Source organism: Coptis chinensis, chromosome 8 (genome assembly GCF_015680905.1).
Source record: "Coptis chinensis isolate HL-2020 chromosome 8, ASM1568090v1, whole genome shotgun sequence".
In the NCBI taxonomy this organism is placed as follows: domain Eukaryota; kingdom Viridiplantae; phylum Streptophyta; class Magnoliopsida; order Ranunculales; family Ranunculaceae; genus Coptis; species Coptis chinensis.
In genome coordinates this window covers 4,431,640-4,452,592 of record NC_141463.1, presented here as the reverse complement: position 1 = coordinate 4,452,592, position 20,953 = coordinate 4,431,640, and the positions used below count along the sequence as shown (strand labels likewise).

The 20,953-nt window shown below is 36.1% G+C and overlaps 1 protein-coding gene across 2 annotated transcripts; it reads right to left on the bottom strand.

Moving 5' to 3' along the window:
* Window positions 1-1,585: 1,585 nt before the first annotated feature.
* HIT1 (Membrane trafficking VPS53 family protein) lies at window positions 1,586-19,701 on the bottom strand. Of its 2 annotated transcripts, none has more exons than XM_086575381.1 (24): window positions 19,513-19,701; window positions 19,080-19,174; window positions 18,607-18,663; window positions 17,471-17,621; window positions 16,120-16,190; window positions 15,844-15,968; window positions 15,358-15,518; window positions 15,121-15,262; window positions 13,226-13,289; window positions 11,317-11,502; window positions 11,186-11,227; window positions 10,542-10,646; window positions 10,400-10,459; window positions 9,557-9,634; window positions 8,299-8,406; window positions 8,133-8,198; window positions 5,844-5,921; window positions 5,630-5,763; window positions 5,453-5,546; window positions 4,576-4,653; window positions 3,815-3,877; window positions 3,261-3,332; window positions 3,090-3,185; window positions 1,586-2,255 (listed from the first exon to the last, which is right to left on the bottom strand). In XM_086575381.1, the coding sequence occupies exons 1-24, from the start codon at window positions 19,559-19,561 to the stop codon at window positions 1,956-1,958; spliced, it is 2,475 nt and encodes an 824-aa protein (XP_086431507.1). In that variant the 5' UTR covers window positions 19,562-19,701; the 3' UTR covers window positions 1,586-1,955. The 2 variants fall into 2 exon arrangements, with proteins under 2 accessions (XP_086431507.1, XP_086431508.1); XM_086575382.1 differs by having other exon boundaries at window positions 3,261-3,329.
* Window positions 19,702-20,953: the final 1,252 nt, after the last annotated feature.

Sequence of the window (20,953 nt, the reverse complement as noted above, 5' to 3'; positions counted from 1 at the left end):
GTCTCGTCTACTTCATTACTTGCTGTCACACATCACGACGAGGAGCGTAATGTTTGAAACCAAAATATGAGTGCAGGTATATATAATGACACTTTTACAATACAAAATAAATAATATTCACATGACAGTTGACACGTGAGTCCCTATGGACCGACAATTCGTTGACATTTCAAGAGTGCTGTTACTTTCAAACTTTGTTAGGGTATTTTGGTCCATATATTAAGATGTTAAGCCCTTTAGTTGAGATGAGGGCCTACTGGATTAGGTAGTCGAGTAAGAAGGTTTGGGTCATTGAGAGGAATCTGTGCAGTCTCTAACTGTAGGATCACAGTAGTGTACAGTGTACTAGCGTCTCTGATCACAGTAGTGTCTCTTACTCTTTTGCCATAAATTAGACAAGAATCCAAAATAAAAGATTGGATCAGAAATTCCAGGATTTTGTGCCTATCCATGGACAGGAATCAATAGCTTGGGTATTTTGCAGTCAAGTGTAAGTGTAAAACACGAAAATGAAGTTTTACCAAAATTTGAAGTATTTCAGTGTGAATCATGTATCTATAGCACCATCCTATGCCATTCACCAATACCATTTTCTTTCCCATGATCTCAAGTATTTCAATGGCCTTCACATCTGGGACTCTGGGTACCATTTTATTTCCCAAGAACTACGACAAAATCATTCACCAACCACCAGGTATGTGCCTAGTGGACGGTGGCTAGGCACCCACGCCCAAAGTCCCAACCTGCCTGGTGCCTTCTAGGACCACGTCAAAATCAATTACGCACAACTCACAAAGGGCGGCCCAGTGCCAATAAATCCCTTCCATGAATATGTGATGCATGATTGCATGCAACTAGATTATAAGGCATTAATAAGGCAACCTGTACAACAAGGATCATGGTTGCTTCCTCCATAATATAACTAATGAGATCCCTGCCAAAATTAATCGGCAATTTTGTTAGCACTTGACGTTGAACCACCTAAGTGTGACGCTTGGACCACCACAATCTCATTTATCGTTCACCAGCACAAAACATATGCACGTATTGCGCGTTTTACCATCTTTTGGGACCATGCCTTCTGCTGATCACTTTCTCTGTTTCTCTGAATGTATATTTGCTGGTTTCAACCTACTGCCCTACACACCTTCGGAGATGCTGCAAGATCTCCATCATGTTTGATTACTTTGATGATAAACCTTGGTTGTCTCAGCAGCTGCAACTTTTTGCTAGTTGGCTCCGCCCTTTATGAAACAAAGGCAATGGGTTGGATGTCCAGAATCATTTGGGACGTTAAAGCTTAACATTTGTATCAGTTGGTAGAACGGTAGTACACTAGTACGTTGGTTTGTTTGGACATTTTTTCTGTTTTGTTCAAGTTAAAACCCTTCGCACCACACTTCTTTTTAAAAGAAACGTGCCAGAGTACTGGTGTACTGGTGTTGGCTGCTCGTTTCTCCTATTAAGAAATACGTCTCTGTATCGTCTGTGATCGTTATGCAATGTGGAGTATAGCGCCGCTGTTAAAAGTTAAGATAGACTTGGGACTGTTTCTGCTACTGCACAGACAAGTAGTACTTAGTACTTACAGGGAAAACGATCAATTTACCTACACATGAATGTGGAGTATAGCGCCGCTGTTAAAAGTTAAGATAGACTTGGGACTGTTTCTACTACTGCACAGACAAGTAGTACTTAGTACTTACAGGGAAAACGATAAATTTACCTACATATAACGTAAACGCTCTGCATCTAGAGTTTAACATAACAACGGCGGAATGGATTATACAAGCTCTTACAAAATTTAAACGCAATTTACTTCTCTCTTTTTTTTTTTTTTTTCTTTTTCGATAGAAGCAATTTACTTCTCAAATACTATAGCAACTATGTAACACAGCTGGACTGCTTCACCTTTGAACCGCTCAAAAGAATATCGGTTTCACCAGAAAAGCTTCTCAGGCATTGAAGAGTTTCCGAAAGGGGCCATCCTTCCGATCCTTTGCTGCTTCAGTTAGAGCAAGGAACCTCTTGAACCCAGTTGTAGCAGCACCTCGTCCAAGTGCAGCAGCTCGAGTGAGAACATCCTCACGTGAGGTAATTGCTCCAGCTGAAGTTGGGTTGGCCGCTGCTGGAGCTGACGTAGGAACGGGGGCTGCTGCTGGCATAATTGACAATGCAGCAGAAGTTTGCCTGATCCCCGACCCATGCTTATTAAAATCATCCAATATAGTCTGCTGGTCTGCTTTCTTCAAGCCCTATACATTTTTCATTCGAAGCAATTCACCTCACAAGCACAATATAAACACTAGTAATTAGGGAGTACACTGAAAAAAAAAGACACGGTCAACCCAATTTGACATTTTTTTTAATGTGTATTTGGGGGGGGAGACCCTAATTTCCCATCTAGTGGGGGGTGGGGGGGAATCCTAATTGGCTCATCTAGTGGGGGGTAATACTAGTTAACCCTCAAATTTTTAGAAAGTAAACCAGGAGAACCAGTGCTTATAACATTCACCTTCCACGGGAAAGGTTCCCCTCAAGGCAAAACCAGAAGACTAACATTCTCTTTCAAGACTGACATCTCCTCCCACCCTACACTCTCTCCTTCATATACGGCAATGCACGCCTATACAGGAGACTAGCAAATTTTTCTCAACATTTTCTTTGGTTGAAAAATGGATTGCAGACGTTTCCGAAGATCAATCAGTTTAAACCATTGAAAAACAGGAAATTGATAAACTCAAAAGACATGTAGATGACAAAGAAAAACAAGACTATTTTCTGATTAGTACGACAAAGAACACCAACACAAATTAATGGTCCCATTTGAACAAAGATATTCTCAACTGTAACGTATAGACTTCCCAAAATCTTTCGGTCTGTCTTGTATTGTTTGTTTTGTATCTGACATCTTGCCAAGTCATCTAGTTAAAGTTTCTTCTCTTGGTTGTTTTAGTTGAAGTTCCACAGTCTGAGACTACTGATGACAACTTTAAACCTTTAGCTGGAGGAGTGGGGACTGCTGCCTAAATATTTCTAACCCTATAAAAAAATATATGTAAAACAAACTTGAAAGATCAAAATTGGACCTTGAGCTCAAGAATTCGCTGGAACTCTGAAGGTGTTCCCTCAGGAAGGAGTGCTCGGTATGTATCCTCCACAGAATCAACAGGAGACAAAATAACCTACAAAACAGAAGTTAATTTTCACTAATTTAAACTGATACATACCAAATGAAAATCCAACTATGACCTAGTCACCTTTAATAGAGCTTCAGCTTTGCTCATTTCACGGCTAACAAATTTCGAGTAGTTGGAAGCACTTGTTGCCTGCTGTAGAGAGACTAGGTTAGATAGGTGTACTACTGTATTGTGGAGTGGCAACAACATACTCACCGGTATTAAAGTAAGTAAACAAAAAAAAAGACAAAATCAAACATTACATCTAAGGCTTAAAACTGCAAGTTCATAAGAACTAATAGAACATGTGTTCAAAATTTTGATTATGAAGAATTGGGACTACTGCCTTGGTAGCCCAGTTTGCGCCAGTTGGTGTCCCTAGAGAACATCCAGGGGAGTTAACCAATAAACGCTTACGTTCAAAGTAGACCACTATGGTTTACAGTAAATCAAGGTTCAGTGTCATAAATACATTCAACATAGATAGGCTTCTTACTCCTTTGTGCGGTCTCTTGGCTCTCTGCCATGTACAAATGTCTTACAACTTATGTATCATGTTTTTCGTAACTGCAATTCAAGGTCTATAGAAGAGAAGCACATAAGATACTTGGTAAGTTGGTAGATTCATGTATTACCTGTTTCCCAAGAGCAGGGATATCCAGAAGGATTGTCTTTATGGCCTGAGTATCCAGTAGCATCTACATGAGGAGGCAGAAAAAACAATTTCGCTCAGTATTGTTTTACATGATACACAAGTACCAGTTATCATGTAAACAGATACCCTTAAATATAGAAATCTAAATCCATCAAATATTCCTAGATTCTAATAAATCAAATGACATTGTCCAAAAATACTTTCGAAATCATTTCTACAGTGCCTGCTAGATACTTCCTTTCTTATAACTTATACGTAATCAGTGGTACAGAATCTAATTCAGTGCAACTTCAATAGACAACATAAACCCATATAGAGTACATGGTACACGGTCTACCTCAGAGTTCTAATGGCAAATTTATCCTAATTTTGTTTAAAAGATGAATAAAATAAAATACTGGCATGGATCACAGCAAAACCTTCCCATTTATATGCCCACCACTAATTCAGGCAGACCTTGATAACCAGAGGTATGGTCCATAAGAATTAACATCTTATAAACTTTAGCACTATCTACTCGGATTTTTGAGTCCTAAAAAATTAAACAGCCTTCTAAGGTGTTTGGTTTTAGTACCTATAAGTTGTTTACCACTTATTCTAACTTGTAAGTGGTGGACCACCTTTTTTTGGGTGTTTGTTTTTCACCTACCTATAAGTGGTAGACCCTTATTTTGGTATATTTTGCTACTTAAAAGTGCCAAAAGTGTAAATAGGAAAACCTGACTTGCATATAGCTACTACCTGCTGGGCTCCTGTCTCTGGTATGTGCTTGCATTTGTAAATGTTCTGGTAAAAACGAGGGGCAAGAGATGCTGCAAGCTGCATTAATTAAACCAAATGAAAATATTAAACCACCTTGAAAAGAGAGAAACTTTTCCGTAACCACGACTGCAATGTCATTTCCTGAGGCTATACTGGAAAAGACATTTTGGTGGCAGACACTCGGGTTGGTTTAGCAATATATTAGTTCTAGTCCAAGCATGTGATACTAGAACAAGAATAGGAATACAGAAAAGAAACAGTAAACCACTAGCCGGATTTGAGATATATGCATTAACTTTCAGATATGGGCAGAAAAAGAAGAAGAAAGGAATAAGGACCTCTAAAGCCTAAAATCACTATTAATACCACTACTCAACAAGTAACACTGGATATTTGGTGCATACTCTTTGGCTGTTATGCAATCCTAATTGCAACTAATTTCAGCAGAGGTCCTAACCCCCCCCCTCAAGAACGATATTAGGGAGGCTCTTGGGAGTGACTTCTTCAATAAGGTTCTTACACCAAAAGCAAAGTGGATTGCCGAGCATCTTCCGAACACAATAGTGTGGGTTCTTTGGTTGGAGCGAAATTGGAAATTTTTTTGAAAGCAAGGAGAAAAAATTGTGCAAGATCTTAATGGGATTTAAAGAAACCTTGTAAAATTGGTCGAGGAGTGCTGCCCACTTTAGGGAGTTGAGATATATAGATTTTATTGTGAATTGGGATAATATGGAGCCTAACTATTAGCATTTTGCTAGCTATGCGGTGATTCCGTGTGATGTAAAAAAGAATTTAATAACTTCTAGTGATAAAAAAAACAAACAAACAGAGGTCTATGTGAAACATGCATAATTACCTTGTCTAAGAAAAACTGGAAGTAGATAGGAGATAGTAGGCTTCCAAGCACCGGAATACTGCTATTAAGGATTGAATTTATGGAATTGACATACCTGCAAAAATGTGCAAATTTTAATTACAAAATCCTACTGAGAAAGTTGATGAATGTAACAAAAAAGTAAGAAGAAGCTCCTACTCTGACTGATCACCAACACTTTCAAGGGTTCCCCAAGGCACACGAGTCATTGCAGCCATTTCAGCATCAAATTTGGTTTCCAAACCGTGCACTAATGTGATTAGTGCTTTTGTGATAACCGCTGAGAATTCATCCTGCAAAGCCATACACAACAAATGGATATGAGCTCTGGATTGAAAAAAAAAAATATCATGCAGTGAAATGAAGTATATACCTGCACTTCTGACATGTCCACACTGTCTGCAAAATGCGAATCAATGAACTTTGACACATTTTCAGCCAGTTCACCAGACTGTCATAAGGAAAACAAAAAGTTAAATTTTAAAGTTCATAAGACTGTCATCCTAGACTAGCTCAAAAGCATCTTTAACACTAACAGGCAAGCAATCAACATCTCATCACAACTTTCCAACCTATCCAGCATCATACAACACAAGGTAGAGAGACCCTCAGCAATTAGCCCTTACTTTCCTTTCTTAGTCTACATCTCTTCTTCTTCTATACTACATCTCTAGATTAGAAAATACTCAAAACAAGTTCCAGGTCTATGTATTTCAATTAGAACCAGAACCTAAAGATGCTGTTGATAACTGTTGGAGCCCATAAGGTGGAAACTCAAGGGGCCAGACCATCCTCAGAAGCAATTGGGTGTACTTTGAAGTTCAGATCCTAAGTTCCACGTGGAATTCTAAAAGTGCTCTACATAATCCGCTGTAATATACAGATAGAACTTCACATACTACAAACAAGAACAACCACAAAAGAGAAAAGCGGGAAAAGAAGAGTACTGGACTACTGGAAGAAAAAAATTCTCTTTGTTCTACAGTTATTTATTGTTACGGCATTTCTAATTGCTCACAAAAAAAATAGCAGTTTATATGTATAGTTATTGGAAGAGTTTCTTTACCAGCTTAGCATTACAACCATTGACCATGATTTACGATTCGAGTTGGGGTGCTAAAGAACCAAAATAGATGTTTACTCGGGATGGCAAACTGTTTTTCAATGACCAGTCCAAATAAGTATTCCTTTACTCAAATAAGTATGACCTGACCATTACTTCTTTATATGTCAGTACTTCATTCGAATAAAAAGGGCCTGCCTATGACGGATTCAAATAAGTCAATACTTTATTCGCACAAGAATTTCTGTGCTGAGTAGAACCATTGCTCGTTCATGCTCTTAGTTTCATACTTGTTTTTTGGACATCTTATTACATTATAGTAATCAAAAGACAAAGCTAGAGCATTCGTCCACTTTGTAGATCCTCCCGGATCACCACATGACGGTTTTTGGACTGAATTTGAAAATCTTCACATTGGACTGAATATCAGACATTTTTGGTACTGCATCCTATGTAGAAGGCTAATGGTGCACTTTAAAATATTGAAATATATGTAAGCAGTTAATGCATCCTAGATTCCTAGGTGTTTGACACAGGCACAGAACCTATACAGAAGCCTGCCTACGGACCCTAAGCATCAAAAAATTTGACATAGACAAAAACACATGTAATAGAAATCCATATCTCCAACAAATCAATGAATTATACGGAGGAAATCTATGAAAAGCTAATTGGAATATACAATGGAATAACCAATTAAACAACAATAGTTATATTTTTCTTTTTGGATCAAACATAAAATGATGAAGGGCATAGGAACTATGCTGACGTAGATTTAGTACCTACGTAAACAAATGAAAGAGGCCAGTAGTTCCTACTTCCTACCTTTTCTTTCAGTTTGATTCAAAAACAAAAACTAATGACTCAATAGTACTCAATTGATACGATGCTCAAAGAGACAATACCTTCAATTTTTGGTTTTTTTTTGTTTTTGATAATTGACAATACCTTCAATGACTGAAACAGAATGAAGCCTAAAAATTCAAAGCATATTATAATGAACTAATGAAGTAAAATAACCAACCATTAACCTGTTTCTATCAACTCCTATATGTATATAACTTGGAGTCTCATAATTCTTGCACTCATTTGATTTAGAAAACTCAAAAATAAGGTTTGCCTCACAACTCTTCCAACTCTTCTTTTTCATTTTTTTTCCCCTAAGGCTTACTTGGTACAGAGCCAAAGATGCCAAAACAGATGTTGATACCAAGTGTTTGTTGATGTTGAGGGATTAGGATGTGGCCTTTTCCTGGTTTAATCTCAGTCCACACTCATCCCCTGTATGCCACACACCAACCAATAGTGGGATACCCAACTTGTTTTAGATTGTATCATTTTTGACAATTAATTTGGTAGTGGGGCCACCTACCCAGACAACCAAAGCCCACAAAACAACTAGGTTTTGCTTCCATCCTCAGAATAAAACGTTTTCAACTTTGCTTTTACACCAATACACAGCCCTGTATCATTTATTTTCTCCCTAATATTCATCATACATGCACACAAAAAAAACATGATTTAAGCATTACTAATCATAAACAAACCCAAACATCACAAATTTCATGAAGAATTCCACAGGTTCAGAAACAAACTAACCGTTTTATGACAATATTCTGCTGTGTTCACAATGTAACAAATCACCTTTTCATCCCTATCAGACGTCTGCAGTATAAGGTTAGATAGAGATTTCTACCAGACAATCAAGGACAATTCACAGAATAAAGAAGGCTTATTTCAACATCAATCAGAAAAATCTGAATACCTTTATCTGTCCATCTGTACCAGTGGCAGCTGCAACAATTCCTGTACCACCCTTCGGCAATCTAGCAAAAAGTTTTGCAGCATATGCTCTAAGAATTCTTTGAAATACCTAAAGTTTGATAATAATAGACAGTTACATTCTGTAGCATACATATACAGCATTTTACGGAATAAGTGTACAAGATTTTGTCAGTTGGAGAAAGACTGAAAACAAAAACTGCCCACAAATATAGGGCTGCACCACAAAATGGCCTGCTAAACCTCCTAGACAATGTAAAACTGTTAAATTTGATGTTTATGTACCTAATATACAATGATTTCTGTAAACCCTATTCTAATGACTGTTGTCAAGCTTATAGCAATAAAAAGATGCAAATTTATTACAAATAAATAAATTAAAAAAAAAGTGCAAAAAAATGAAAAAGAACAAGTTTTAGGATACCTAGACATTCTTGTCTATTATAACATCATCCATTCTGGGTACTTCCTTCATATAGTTTTCCCTATACCAGAATCTCCTTTCTTTCCGGTATAAGCCCCACATAAAAGTGAAGAAAGATATCAATGGATTAAGGCTTCATTAAGGTGAGAAAGCTCAATCTCTGTGCCAATTCTAAAAGCATGCTAGGCGTATCCATATTAGATTTCAGAAACTGGTCAGGAATTACAAAGCTCAACTAAAGAAAATTCGTTACACTTTCATATAGATTGGAGGGATAGATGTTCGCTGCCCCAAAATAAATTAGCACTTTGGAAACGACACGTAGCTGTAACAATACCTTTAACTTTCTTTAGATTAATGTTCAAGAAGAGGTGGAGGAGAACATTGTGAAAGTGGTGAAAAATAGTTTAGCACTAATATCTGGTAATTTGACGGAGAAAAGGCACAGAACAAATTGGCTCACATGTCTTGCAATTGGTCCTGGACTTGACAAGCACAAGCGAGTCACTCTAGAAAAATGTAAAAGGGAACACAACATGATAAAAGTGCAAACAAATTGCACCATTGGACTTAAAATCAACTTCTGCACCCGTTAAGGAATCAAGTTGGTTTGGCAAATAAGGAACAAGAAAAAGGCAGGCACCAAATTGGGATGGTAGGACATCCTCAACTAACAGGAACCTTGGATGCACTCTTGAATTTCACTAAGTATTAGAAGTAACTATTACCATGAACTTCAAGGTCAACCATATTCAAAGCAACAGTACAAGCTTATCCTATCATGTAAAGAAAAAAGTTAAAAGTTCAGGAAATATACCTTGAACAAATTAAATAATGTTTGTTTCTTTGTTAAAGCAGTGCATCTCTTTAAGATTTTCCTAATCATCACAAACACCTACAATATACATGTACAGTTTAGCAGGTGCCAGGTAGAGCATATATGAACAAAAAAAGGAAAAAAAAAAAAAGTGGATAATGTTTGGACTAAAAGAAATGACCATCCGCATGTAATAATAGAGACACATAATTAAAGGATAGATGGCAATGATTGATCAAACATATATCTTATCAACCCAAAAATTAAAATTCTACTTTGACCAAATAAAGATTACATTTTACAGTGGGAAGAACACATAAAGTTAGAGAGTCCTAGTAGAATACTTTAACTGAAAAGCATCTCACACTGAAAACTACTTTGGCCTTCTTACAACTCCCATTTTAGAGTACCAATTAGTGTTTTTTGAAAGATGACCGCAATGGTCTGGAGAATCGCAGAAAATCCCACCAAAAGAAACCAAGTTTCAAAAAATTAAAGAAAACTTTAAACACTTAAAATTGATAAGCAAATGATAATTTTTTACTTTTTCGTCTATACAATTTATAAGATGATTGTTTTTTCACCACATCCTTTGCACAGACAGAGTAAACCCGAAATGAATTGTTGATTGGTCAATGTGCCACACTTTCTCAGGTAGGCTTTCCAATCATAACATCTAATTTTAAAGGAATGGTAAAACTCCCCAAAAGGTAGGGAAACCACGTAAGAGCAAAAGTCCAATCCAAATCGAAGTGTATATAAAAATCTACAATTTAGGTCCTAGGAAAAAAAAGATTTTTCTTTCAATATTTTCCGTCTAGTTTTTAGACCATTTTACATTACCTGCATGCTACTAGACAGTATAGCGTTCTGACTTCCTTCCTCAATATCCCAGGTTTCTTCCTGCCAAATAACATATGAGTATAGTGTGACTACATCTAAAGAAGAGAAAGATATATTGTTTACTTCAAATACACAAATATACCTGAACAAGTTTATCGAGACTCTCCATCATGTTTTTCTCTTCAAGTTCCACATACACTGTTAGGTGAGGTTCAAAGCAAGAAGAGATGATCCCATGGAAGTTAAACTGACAAATCAATCAGCAGAAAATACCAAATTAATTGATGACCACCAAGTCGTTCAAACATATTATAGGTGACTATTAGAAGCAAATATTCTTCTCTTTGATGGATTCACATATTAATGTGGGAGATGCATGTATCAAGTGACTATGACTATATGACCATCAATATCAGTAAAACTACCATATATATTTCCTACTATATTTTCAGATTGTTATTTAGGTTTATAAGGATTAGTGCAAGAAAACTTCTTAATGTCACGCATTTTAGTTTAGGTCGTTGAATGTGTATGACAAGCATATAATCCACATTATCCTTCTTTCTAGACCTTTTTTCTTTTTTCTTTCTTTCTTTCCTTCTTCTTTCTTTGTTGTTGTTACAACTATTACTAATTTATATGCCCAAGGTCCAAGCCCTTAAACCCCGTGTTCCCTAGTGAAGGTTTGAAGCAAATCCCGAAACTTTAATGAAGTCACCAAGCAAAATAAAGAATTGAAAAACAAAAGGGGAGGTTGAGAGAGAGAGAGAGAGAGAGATAACATACCCCAGCTCCAGCCACTACCAAATCTTTATGCCGGTCATTGTCCTGTGAATATGTCAAAAAGAAAAGACAATTTACCATTTCTTGTAACGAAAAAACGTTCCTTACTGTTTCAAGACATTTATGATACATACTTCAGTCCCACTTCGATCATGTGCAACAAGCTTTTTTTCATACTTCCTTCTAATATCTGAAACAGTTTGACCACTATTTTGCCCTTTATCAATTTCTTCAATGTCACTGCCAGCTTCCCTATTCCTAGAGCCTCCACCAAACTTTTCCGCCAATTCCTCCTCAAATTCAAGAGTCCTTTGCAGTGCCTGCATGTCATGTCCGATAATACAAAATATCATACATATGGAACAAATAAAGTCAATGTGAAATGAATTTCCAGTAAAGTGACCTTATTCAGGTCTAAAATGTTTTTTTGCAGGCTAGGGATTAGGGGTAATGTATCCCTTAACAAGAAAATAAGACAAATAAAGAAACAAATGTTAATAGCATAAGAAAAACTAAAACAAAAAACCCCCAAAAAGATGAATGTTTAGAGATATCATGAATGGTGTACTTCATGCACACACTTCAAAAGGTTTCTCGTATGGCCACTAGTTATTACTTACAACATTTGTTTGACTTGCATCAATACTTGTTACCCATGAATTTGTGTTTATTACTTTAATAAATTTGATCAACATACCAAGTTTTGGTTAGCCCTCTGGTCTGTCATTTTCTATTGAAGGTGTACGGTGGCCTACTGGTCAAGCCATGGGAGGTTGGGCAAGGTCTTGGGTTCCTTTCCCACAATCCCACCTTCACCGGAAATAAAAGACTTATTTTTCCTTATTTTGTTTTTTGGAATAAAGTTCTATCTGTTAAAATTACAACGAAATAAATTGTCTAAGGAGGTTTCCACAACTATACAACCTAGTGCCGTAGTTTCTTCTGGAAAAACAATTTCCATTTATTTGACCTCTTCCAGAAATAGCATACAGCCTTGGATGCAACAATTGCTCTTACTCAACTAGAAACAAATAGTAGGATAACTCCTTCCAAGACCACTTCCATACTAATACAGCTCTCTAACTGAATATGGTATGAGTGATGTTTCTCAACATCTCACAACCATAAGAAGACTTGAGAATGTTGCTAGTTTGCTACCACACCAAAATTCTTATTTTTATAGGTGGAAACTTGATGTATCGTGTTGGCAGAAGCTTCAACAATGGATAAACATCAATTATGATTAATAAAACAAACACCTAAAACTAGGCTTTATACCTTCAAACTAGAATAACAATTCTCTAAAAGAATTAATATTCAATAATAACCAATCTAACAATGAAGGACTAATGCCTTTATATAATAGACCATGTTCCTAATTCTAAATGGAATCCAAAATAGAAACCTTACAAATATTAATTTAATCCATGTTCCTAATTCTAATTCCTAATTCTAAATGGAATCCTAATACTAATTTATAACAATATTAATTTAATCCATGCTCCCGCATCTAAACTGTAATGCGCGACTGCAGAACTTTCCTATTCAATCATGTCGAGGAAAGTGGTATCCACACTTCTCCTAATCCTTTCATGTCTAGTATTACATAATACCTTTCACCAGATCAAGGGATAGAGATCATAATGGTAATCTTCCTTTCTAATTCACAAGAACTCACTATAAAACACTGGATGATTAGCGAGACCAATGGGACTCGTAAAGAAAGACATTTCGGGTGAGTATCAGTGTGCTTTATAAACATAGCGAGGCAATAGGTGTAAAATCTAATTATCTCTTTGAGCAAACATGCATTATAGGAACATAAAGGTGTGCAGTCATCAATGACAAATAGTAGCATAGCTGCATAGGAATAACATATCAATTTTCTTTTTTTTTCTTTTTCTTTTTTGGCCATATTGATCCTGTGAAAATAAATTGCAACTGACTGTGTACTTGGTCCTTGTATAAATGATACAACTGCAACAAGAGGCAGAAAAGTTGATCAAGATAATCAATACAATAACATAATCATATAGGACTTACCATCAGTAACGTCCCAACATCTGGCTTCTCTTTCAAATTATCAAGGATATCCACCAGTTGTCTCCTGAAAACGAACAACATTTCAATAAAATATACGCACTATGCACTATATTACTCCATAGGAGCATTTTGTCACATGGTCGTGATATGTGCTAAAGTAACACCAGATATATTAAGGAAAACATGCCCTTTGGGAATCTTATGAAATCACTCTATGAGAAAGGAGGATGCCGAAAAATAATGTGAAGACATGTAGTGGGGAGTAGGGATGGATATTGGGTGGGTCGGGCCGGTTTTGGGCTCGGGTTAAATCGGGTTCGGGTCTTGTCAAGCTCGGACTTTGTCGGGTCGGGTTTAATAGGCTTTTCTCTAAAACTATAAGCCAAATCCTGGCCTACAGGTTTCTATTTTCGGGCTTGGGCTTTGGGCATTCTACTTGTATAGAAAACATCATATCAAAATAATGCATCAAAATGTCAAATTGTACATTGTCTCAAATTGTACATTGTCTGAAACTTTATTTGTATTGAAATACTTTTAAAAATATTAAAAAAAAATCAATACGAAAATATCCAAATTGTTGAAACTTGGATAAGCGTGTCTGAAAATTAGCAATTTATCATATGCTAAGTGACCTGTGCAGTTAAATCGCTACTCGGTCCTTACTCATTTGATGCAATCCATAACACTATATTCCTTTACAAAAACTTGTTAAATATATTTAACATTGAAGTACCAACATAATGGAGTCAATTAAGAACTCAATCAATCAATAAACAATCAAAACACTCAATCAACTAAAACAAATATGATTAAAGTGTAGAGGTTTAAAGAATCGAGGGTTGTTCGAATCGGCGAAATGTCGAGTTCGATGTTTAACAGTGAAATAGTGAACACAATTACTCGGCTAATCGGCACATATTAATCAACTAATTGGGGATAATTGGCCAAGTACTCGGGAAGTTTTTGAGCCCGATCGTGATCGGGTATTAAATTGTTAGTCGGGTTGGCTAAGCAGCAAGTACTCACCGATTACTCAACGGTTTAACTGCCCAGTAAGTGACAACAATTTAAACAAAAAGCTATGAACAACATATAACCAAAATTGAACTTAGAAATCTTCTGAATTTTCAAAATCATACTCTACTTCATTGGGTCCTATCTTGGTCACGGTCTTCAAAAGAAATATTGCAAACATTTAACATCAGTTTTATAGACTAACGAAATGCAACTCCCAGTCTAAATATTTAACGAAATGCAACTAGGTTAGTCTAATTAGCGGGCTTTCTATCAGGCTCTACATTCAAGCTCTAGGCCGAGATAGCAGGCTCAGGCTTCTCGTTGGGCTCGGGCTGGGTAGAGTTTGCCCCCCTCCCCCTCCCCCTCCCCCTCTTTACGCCTGTAATTGTTTGGTTTGGGAATCGTGCTTGGTCTGGCATTGAGCTCGGGCCAAGTAAAGCCCAAAAATTTCAGGCTGGGCTCGGGTCAGTTTTCGGGCTAACTTTCCATCCCTAGTGCGGCGTAGACTTATATACAATAGCATCTTCTATGGTGCTATGTATGGTGTATGAATGATGTTTTGTGATGTCAGTGAGAGGAGTCAAATGACAAGTTTCTTTCCTCACACTACAGTTCAACAATGAAGACTACGAAACAAGGTAGCTACCAATGTTATTCATATTCAAAGTTGGAAACAGTTCAGCTTTTTCATAGAGGAAAAAAATTTATTGTTAAAAGAAGTAAGGGAATATTAGCATGTGTATAAAAATTCAACAACAGTATTTGCTTTGACAATAGCATACACAATTATTAATCATACGTAAACCATATAAAAATAAACAAAGTGCTAGAACAAGGATAGTTACATGTGACAAGAAACCGTTTAATTTTCTAACCTTGTCAACTTGCAAAACTGGATACAGAGTAAATATGCAACATGCCACGATGGGGGAAATATTTTCCAAATTTCTTCATTTGTTCGCAAACGACGCTTGATCCAAGCATATCTCCGTTCAGTTTTATCCAACTTTGCAAGCTCTAGAAGAAGAATCAAGAATATAAAAATCCATTGAACGGAATCAATTTGCACACCCAAAGAACTACAAAATCACAGAGGCAATCAACAAACAGACCAGCTCCTTCGAAGATCTGTTGATAAGAAGTAAGTTCCCTTTGGCAAAAGATTTTTACCAACTCTTCCCTTACAGATGGCTCCAAAGCATCAACAACAAGGCAAGCATCTGTAAGCTGTGGCAGTAAATTAGTTTCCTCTGCCTCTTTCCCTGTGCCTAAGCTGCAAAGACCAACTTAAATGAAAAATGTATGTGAACCAAGAAAAACTGTTTATAGACGACAGGATGCATGGGTAAACAATAGATAGATTGTGGAACAACATTTTAGTTTAGGATACAAATTCCTAGCACAATTAGAACAAACATGATGACAACAGCAGCCGAAGAAAGTAAGAAACTAACAGAAGGAAGATAGATAAACTGCACACAGTATATTAAGTGCGAGTACTAGTCATGTTGCATGATAAGTCTTTAATAACAACCTAAGACAAAAGGGCTTAAAATGGTCTAGAACAATTCTGGACATCAAATTATAAAAGAGCAAACCTTGAGAAATCTGAGAATACATGAGATTTGAGGATTTGTTTGATGTTCCTGAACTTCTCCCTAAGCTCGGTGATCTTGGGAACATCCCGATAGGCTTCAAAATGACCACATAATTGGTTTACCGCCTGTAATGCGAATTTTTTGTATTAATAACCATGACAACCAGACAAAGATGCAGCAATAGTCAAAATGCAGATATAAGTTCAAACACCGAGCCATCTGAGGAATAAAGTTTATGCCAAACCCATTTAGGAAAAAAAATATAGAAATAAGAACCTCCAACTGCGCAGCTGCCCCCTTATATTGTCTTTTTGAAACCATTACTTGAAGCTGCTCAACTGCTGAGACTGCAATGGTACAGAATAGTTAGCTTTAAAAAGAATATGTAAACGAGGACCGCTTTAGTGCAATTATAAAAAGAATCTAAAATGATAAAAGCCTGCCTGGTTTAGTTTAGAAACAATATATATTGCGCTATACTTTCATATATGTGATTAGGATTACCTAAATAGTATTATCATGATTGTCATAATGATTAATGAACTCACTTAATTAGAAGGTAATTGTTGGGAATAAGCTTGTATGTATTCCTTCAACCTCATTAAAAAACATGACTTAATATTTTGCTTCGGTGCTCCCAAGTAGGTGACATAATAGCTATAAGGAGCTTGATACAAGCTGAGATAAGGAGGATGTATACTACAAAAAGAAGCACTTTGAGATTGACTCAGGATCAGTAAGACTCACCATAAAAACTTAAAAAACTATCTCTGACAAACATCGATAATAACCAAGTATTTTTTAAAAAAAATTCACAACCGTTAGTTCACAAAATACTTTTAGATATAGTTTATCAGACAATATTGCTGCCTCTTTATTTTAGATTTCTTGCTTTTGAAGTTGTCTTAGATTAAAAATTAAGTTGTGGGCCTTTTGAAATGAATAATGAGAATTAAGTTTATGAAAATGGCTCTCCCTTTTGTGTTTCTTCTGCTTTAGACGTGGAACCAAAAAATCAATGAGATCATGAAATTCGGTTATGAGATCATACCCCAAGCACTTTTAGTACGTCAACAACACATCAAATGATTTGACTATGTGATTATTAATATATATACACCACTTTTTATACAACAGTTTATACAACTCCCCTTTACAAGTTGAACTAAGGACTGATACTTTGTGGACATGATCTTACCACTATAAAGATCATATCCACAAAGTTTCAGATTATTTCAAAATCTCTACCCTTTACAAAAGTTGTTTTAAAATTGTGAGTTTATTTTCACGATCAGGAATTAAATTTTGCACCCCTCTTTTGGCATCTTTAAAAATTTCTAAATGAGCCCATTTTTTGCAGATGTTCTCCATGGTAGGAAGATGACATCTACAAAAAATCAAATCATAAATAGATTTGTAGAGTGAGATGGAGGCCAATGTATAAATTGTTGTATAAAAAGTAGTGTGTATATATATACATATATAGATGAAAAGAAACTCTTCCTGCGCACCATGTTCTTCTTTCTCTCCTTTTTCATCCTTTGTTATGACTAGTGAGAATATTTTAATACACAAGAAGTCACATTAAGAGACAAGTTCAAGGAATCTCCAAGAAAATAGAAGCTACCTAGCATGGTAAGACGATGGAGCGCCGTGATAGTAGTCGTTACATGTTTTTTTGCAAAATCTAACTTTTTTATGTCACGACAAATTTCTTGAACCATTGTCTCGCTTTGCTCGGCCTTAGTTTTAATTTCTCTAATCTTGAACATGAGTTCCTGTAACGCAGAAAAACACAATATCCCAACAAAAGTAAGATAGATTTTGTGTAATCGTGTATTTAAGGCACTTTTTAATCAGTAATCTACTACCAAGGAAGAAAATAGAACAAAAGGAAAAGCAAATGAGTCGTATAATGAGATATCATATAAGAGAAATCAGCACCAAATAAGAGGAACAGACAAAACAGACAATAAGTGCACAACAAGGAACGTATTACCTATCTAAAAATGAATCTACCAAAAAGTGTCACCCTTGGTTGAGATAATCACCTCCTCTACAACTACTGATCTGCCAGATTCCGCATAAAAGCACAAGGTAGAATGTTCCAGAATGGCAGACTCTACTCCCTCTGGCAGAATGAACTCTAAATACCCAAGATGCTAACAGCCCCTTCACCAGTCTTGGATCTACCCAAACAACCCCAGACTACGGAAAAAGTAAAGTCACACCTCCCAGGAATAGCAATAACGGATAGAATTTAGGAGTGTGATTGACCAACTCCCAATCAGAGATATACAGAAGGGAAAACTAGCGATGAATTTCCTTCTCGTAACAAGATTGCCTATGGTAAGGTTCTTATCATGTGTTGCACCACCTGAAGATATATACTTGGAAAGAAATTTGGATCTCCTAATGTAGCAGTAAGATATTTGGGAATTAGGACTATCTCAAAGTGTATCTGGGAGATTAAAGGCAATACGATGATAACGGAATCTCAGTCTACATTATAAAATGCTGGCTTGGAAAAAAAAATATCATTCAAGTTTTACACAAGAACTGCAAAGGAAAACGACATTTAAGACCTCAAAAAAATTTGAAGTTTAAGACCCCAAACAGGTCAAGGTGAGGCGTAGAGGATGACAATGTTATAAGCAAACTATTCTTAATATCTTCAAAACGGGATAAATTGTACAATAGACTTTACATTTGACAGAATAAAAAAATAAAAAATAAAAAAATAAAAAAGATTAAAGAACAGACCTGAACAGCACGTGTAGCCGCGGCAAGATCTTCCTTTGCTTTTGTACCTGAATTACTCTGCAAGTGAAAATGCTTCACCTATGAAAAGACCCTGAAGCGTAATATGAAAAATCATAAAGAGAACCATACTTATGGTAACATTCACATGAATGGAACATGTAATTTGCCACCTACAACTAGATAATAAATCATCTTAACCCTATTATCATATATCTAAGATCAGATTTAAACTTCTTAAGATATTTCTTTAACATACTCTGTCCAAAAAGACTGCGGCAGAATGGACTATTCCAGTAGCGTACATTTTACAAGCATGTGTGCAATGTGCCCAGGTATAATAGGATTAACTTCCATAGTTAACCACCAAACAGTAGAGCAGACAGTAACTGGAAGTAACATAGGATTAAGACAGTAACACCCACATTGTAAAATGTGTGTAGTAAAAAGAACTGTAAATCCACAAAGAACACTACCTGCTGACGAACAGCTGACAAAATTCCTGCATCAACCCTCCGGATTTCACCGTGTATTTTTTGCATAAGTGGCTCAACACCAGATAAGGACGCTTCTGAAAAATCAGTAAATTATAAATCAAGTCTAAAGAAAATTAGAAACTAGAGATAGATACTAGGAATTAGCCACAAAAACTAGTATGACAACTTGATAAGAGATATTGCTGTCTCTTCACTAAAACCTAAGGGTTTTGGTATAAAAACCTTTACCATGGTTCATGTTCTTTAAAATGTGCGGTACGATGTTATGGTCCTAAATGTTTTGTACTGAACAAAATCGGGTCCCTCTCAATTCACATACTTAGAGTGAATAATGTGCATAGCTACAATCAATAGTAATTGAAACAGAATTATAATAATTCATTAATAATAAAATAAAAAAATAAAAACTAACCTGTGGGGAACATCTGATTGATGTATTCTAAAGCACTAGATTTATCCATTTTGTAAAAAAAAAAAAACTAATGTTGCAATTTCTACCGCGTTAACCTGCCAAAGAAAACACAAATAATAACAGATCTATACAATGAAAACATGTGATTTGGGTGTAATAATATAGAGAGACGTAAAAAAAATTACTTACGGAAAAAATCTCAAACCAAGCACAAGCCCAAGACCAAGCCCAGAAAAAATCAAATTAAGAATGAGCCCAGCCCAAATATTGAAGCGAGCTATTCCCTTCAAAATCGAACACTGAAGACAATATATGATCCAACTCAGACTTCATGTCTTCTTATGTCTTTTTTGAAAAATATAGATAGATTTCTGTTTCCCAGGAGACAAAAATATCCTTACTAAGACAACAGAAACTCGCTTTGCGACATCGTATGTGTTATTAGATAATAGTACATCTCTTATGACTTTAATTATATTCGCATTGCAAAAATTACATATTTCAGTGACATTTATTGAAATTGTTCATGTGGTGCATCGTTGATTTGGTTGTTTATTTTGGTGTATTTTAAATATGGAAAGCGTCGTATTTTGGTCTGTTTTTTGTTCTCACTTTCGACATATTAAAACTATCAACTTCTACCATATAATTTACTAAAACAATCAACTTCTACTATATAATTTACTAAAACTTATCAATACAAGTATTCGCTTTTATCACAACAAAAGGGCCATATAAACACAAGTTTGAAACTCCAAAACATTCCTCATACTAATTACTCCAAATCACCATATTCGTCTTCGTCGTAGAAGTCAATTTTAAGAGATCCACATGGCAGAGTATATGTGATGCATGGGTCCTTTGGCTTTGCAGGCACATAGCACTTACGACCACTTCCACCCATTCCTAGTCGTGGTCATTTTGAGAGTTGATACGCCTTCCATTAAATGTCCTCATAATCTGTCATAGCCTCGTCGTATTTTCTTTTCAACTACACAAGATTTTAACACAGATTTATTGCACATAACATTAGGGGTGGCAATGGGTCGTGTTGGGTCGGGTTCGTGTCGTGTCATACTCGGGTCACGTGTTAGGAGAGCAAACCCAAACCCAACCCAATTACTAATCGTGTCAAGTTTGTCAAACCCAAACCCAATCCGCATATGTAACGAGTGACCCGCTAAGCCAGCGGGTCAATTTCAGATCGGGTTAACAGATAACCCGTAAGTTATATTTTTTTTTTGGATAAAGAATATTTATTAATCTAAATAATAAAAGAACTTGCAAAAGTGCGCAGAGTTGTTGAAGCACATGCATCTGCTGAACGCCTGAACCAAACAAGTGAAACAATTTATTAGCCAAACAAAAAACATAACCAAACTAGAAATAACAACTATGCATGTCTAGTTTATCCACTTTGCTACCTCATGGGCAAACCTAT

Excerpts from the sequence above, each read along its gene's own strand:
- HIT1 (XM_086575381.1), bottom strand. The coding sequence starts at position 19,561 with ATGGATAAATCTAGTGCTTTAGAATACATCAATCAGATGTTCCCCACA. Across the intron at positions 18,664-19,079 it reads TGTCAGCTGTTCGTCAGCAG|AGTAATTCAGGTACAAAAGC; the intron begins GTAGTGTTCTTT and ends TTTCACTTGCAG. Across the intron at positions 3,878-4,575 it reads CAGAGACAGGAGCCCAGCAG|ATGCTACTGGATACTCAGGC; the intron begins GTAGTAGCTATA and ends CTCCTCATGTAG.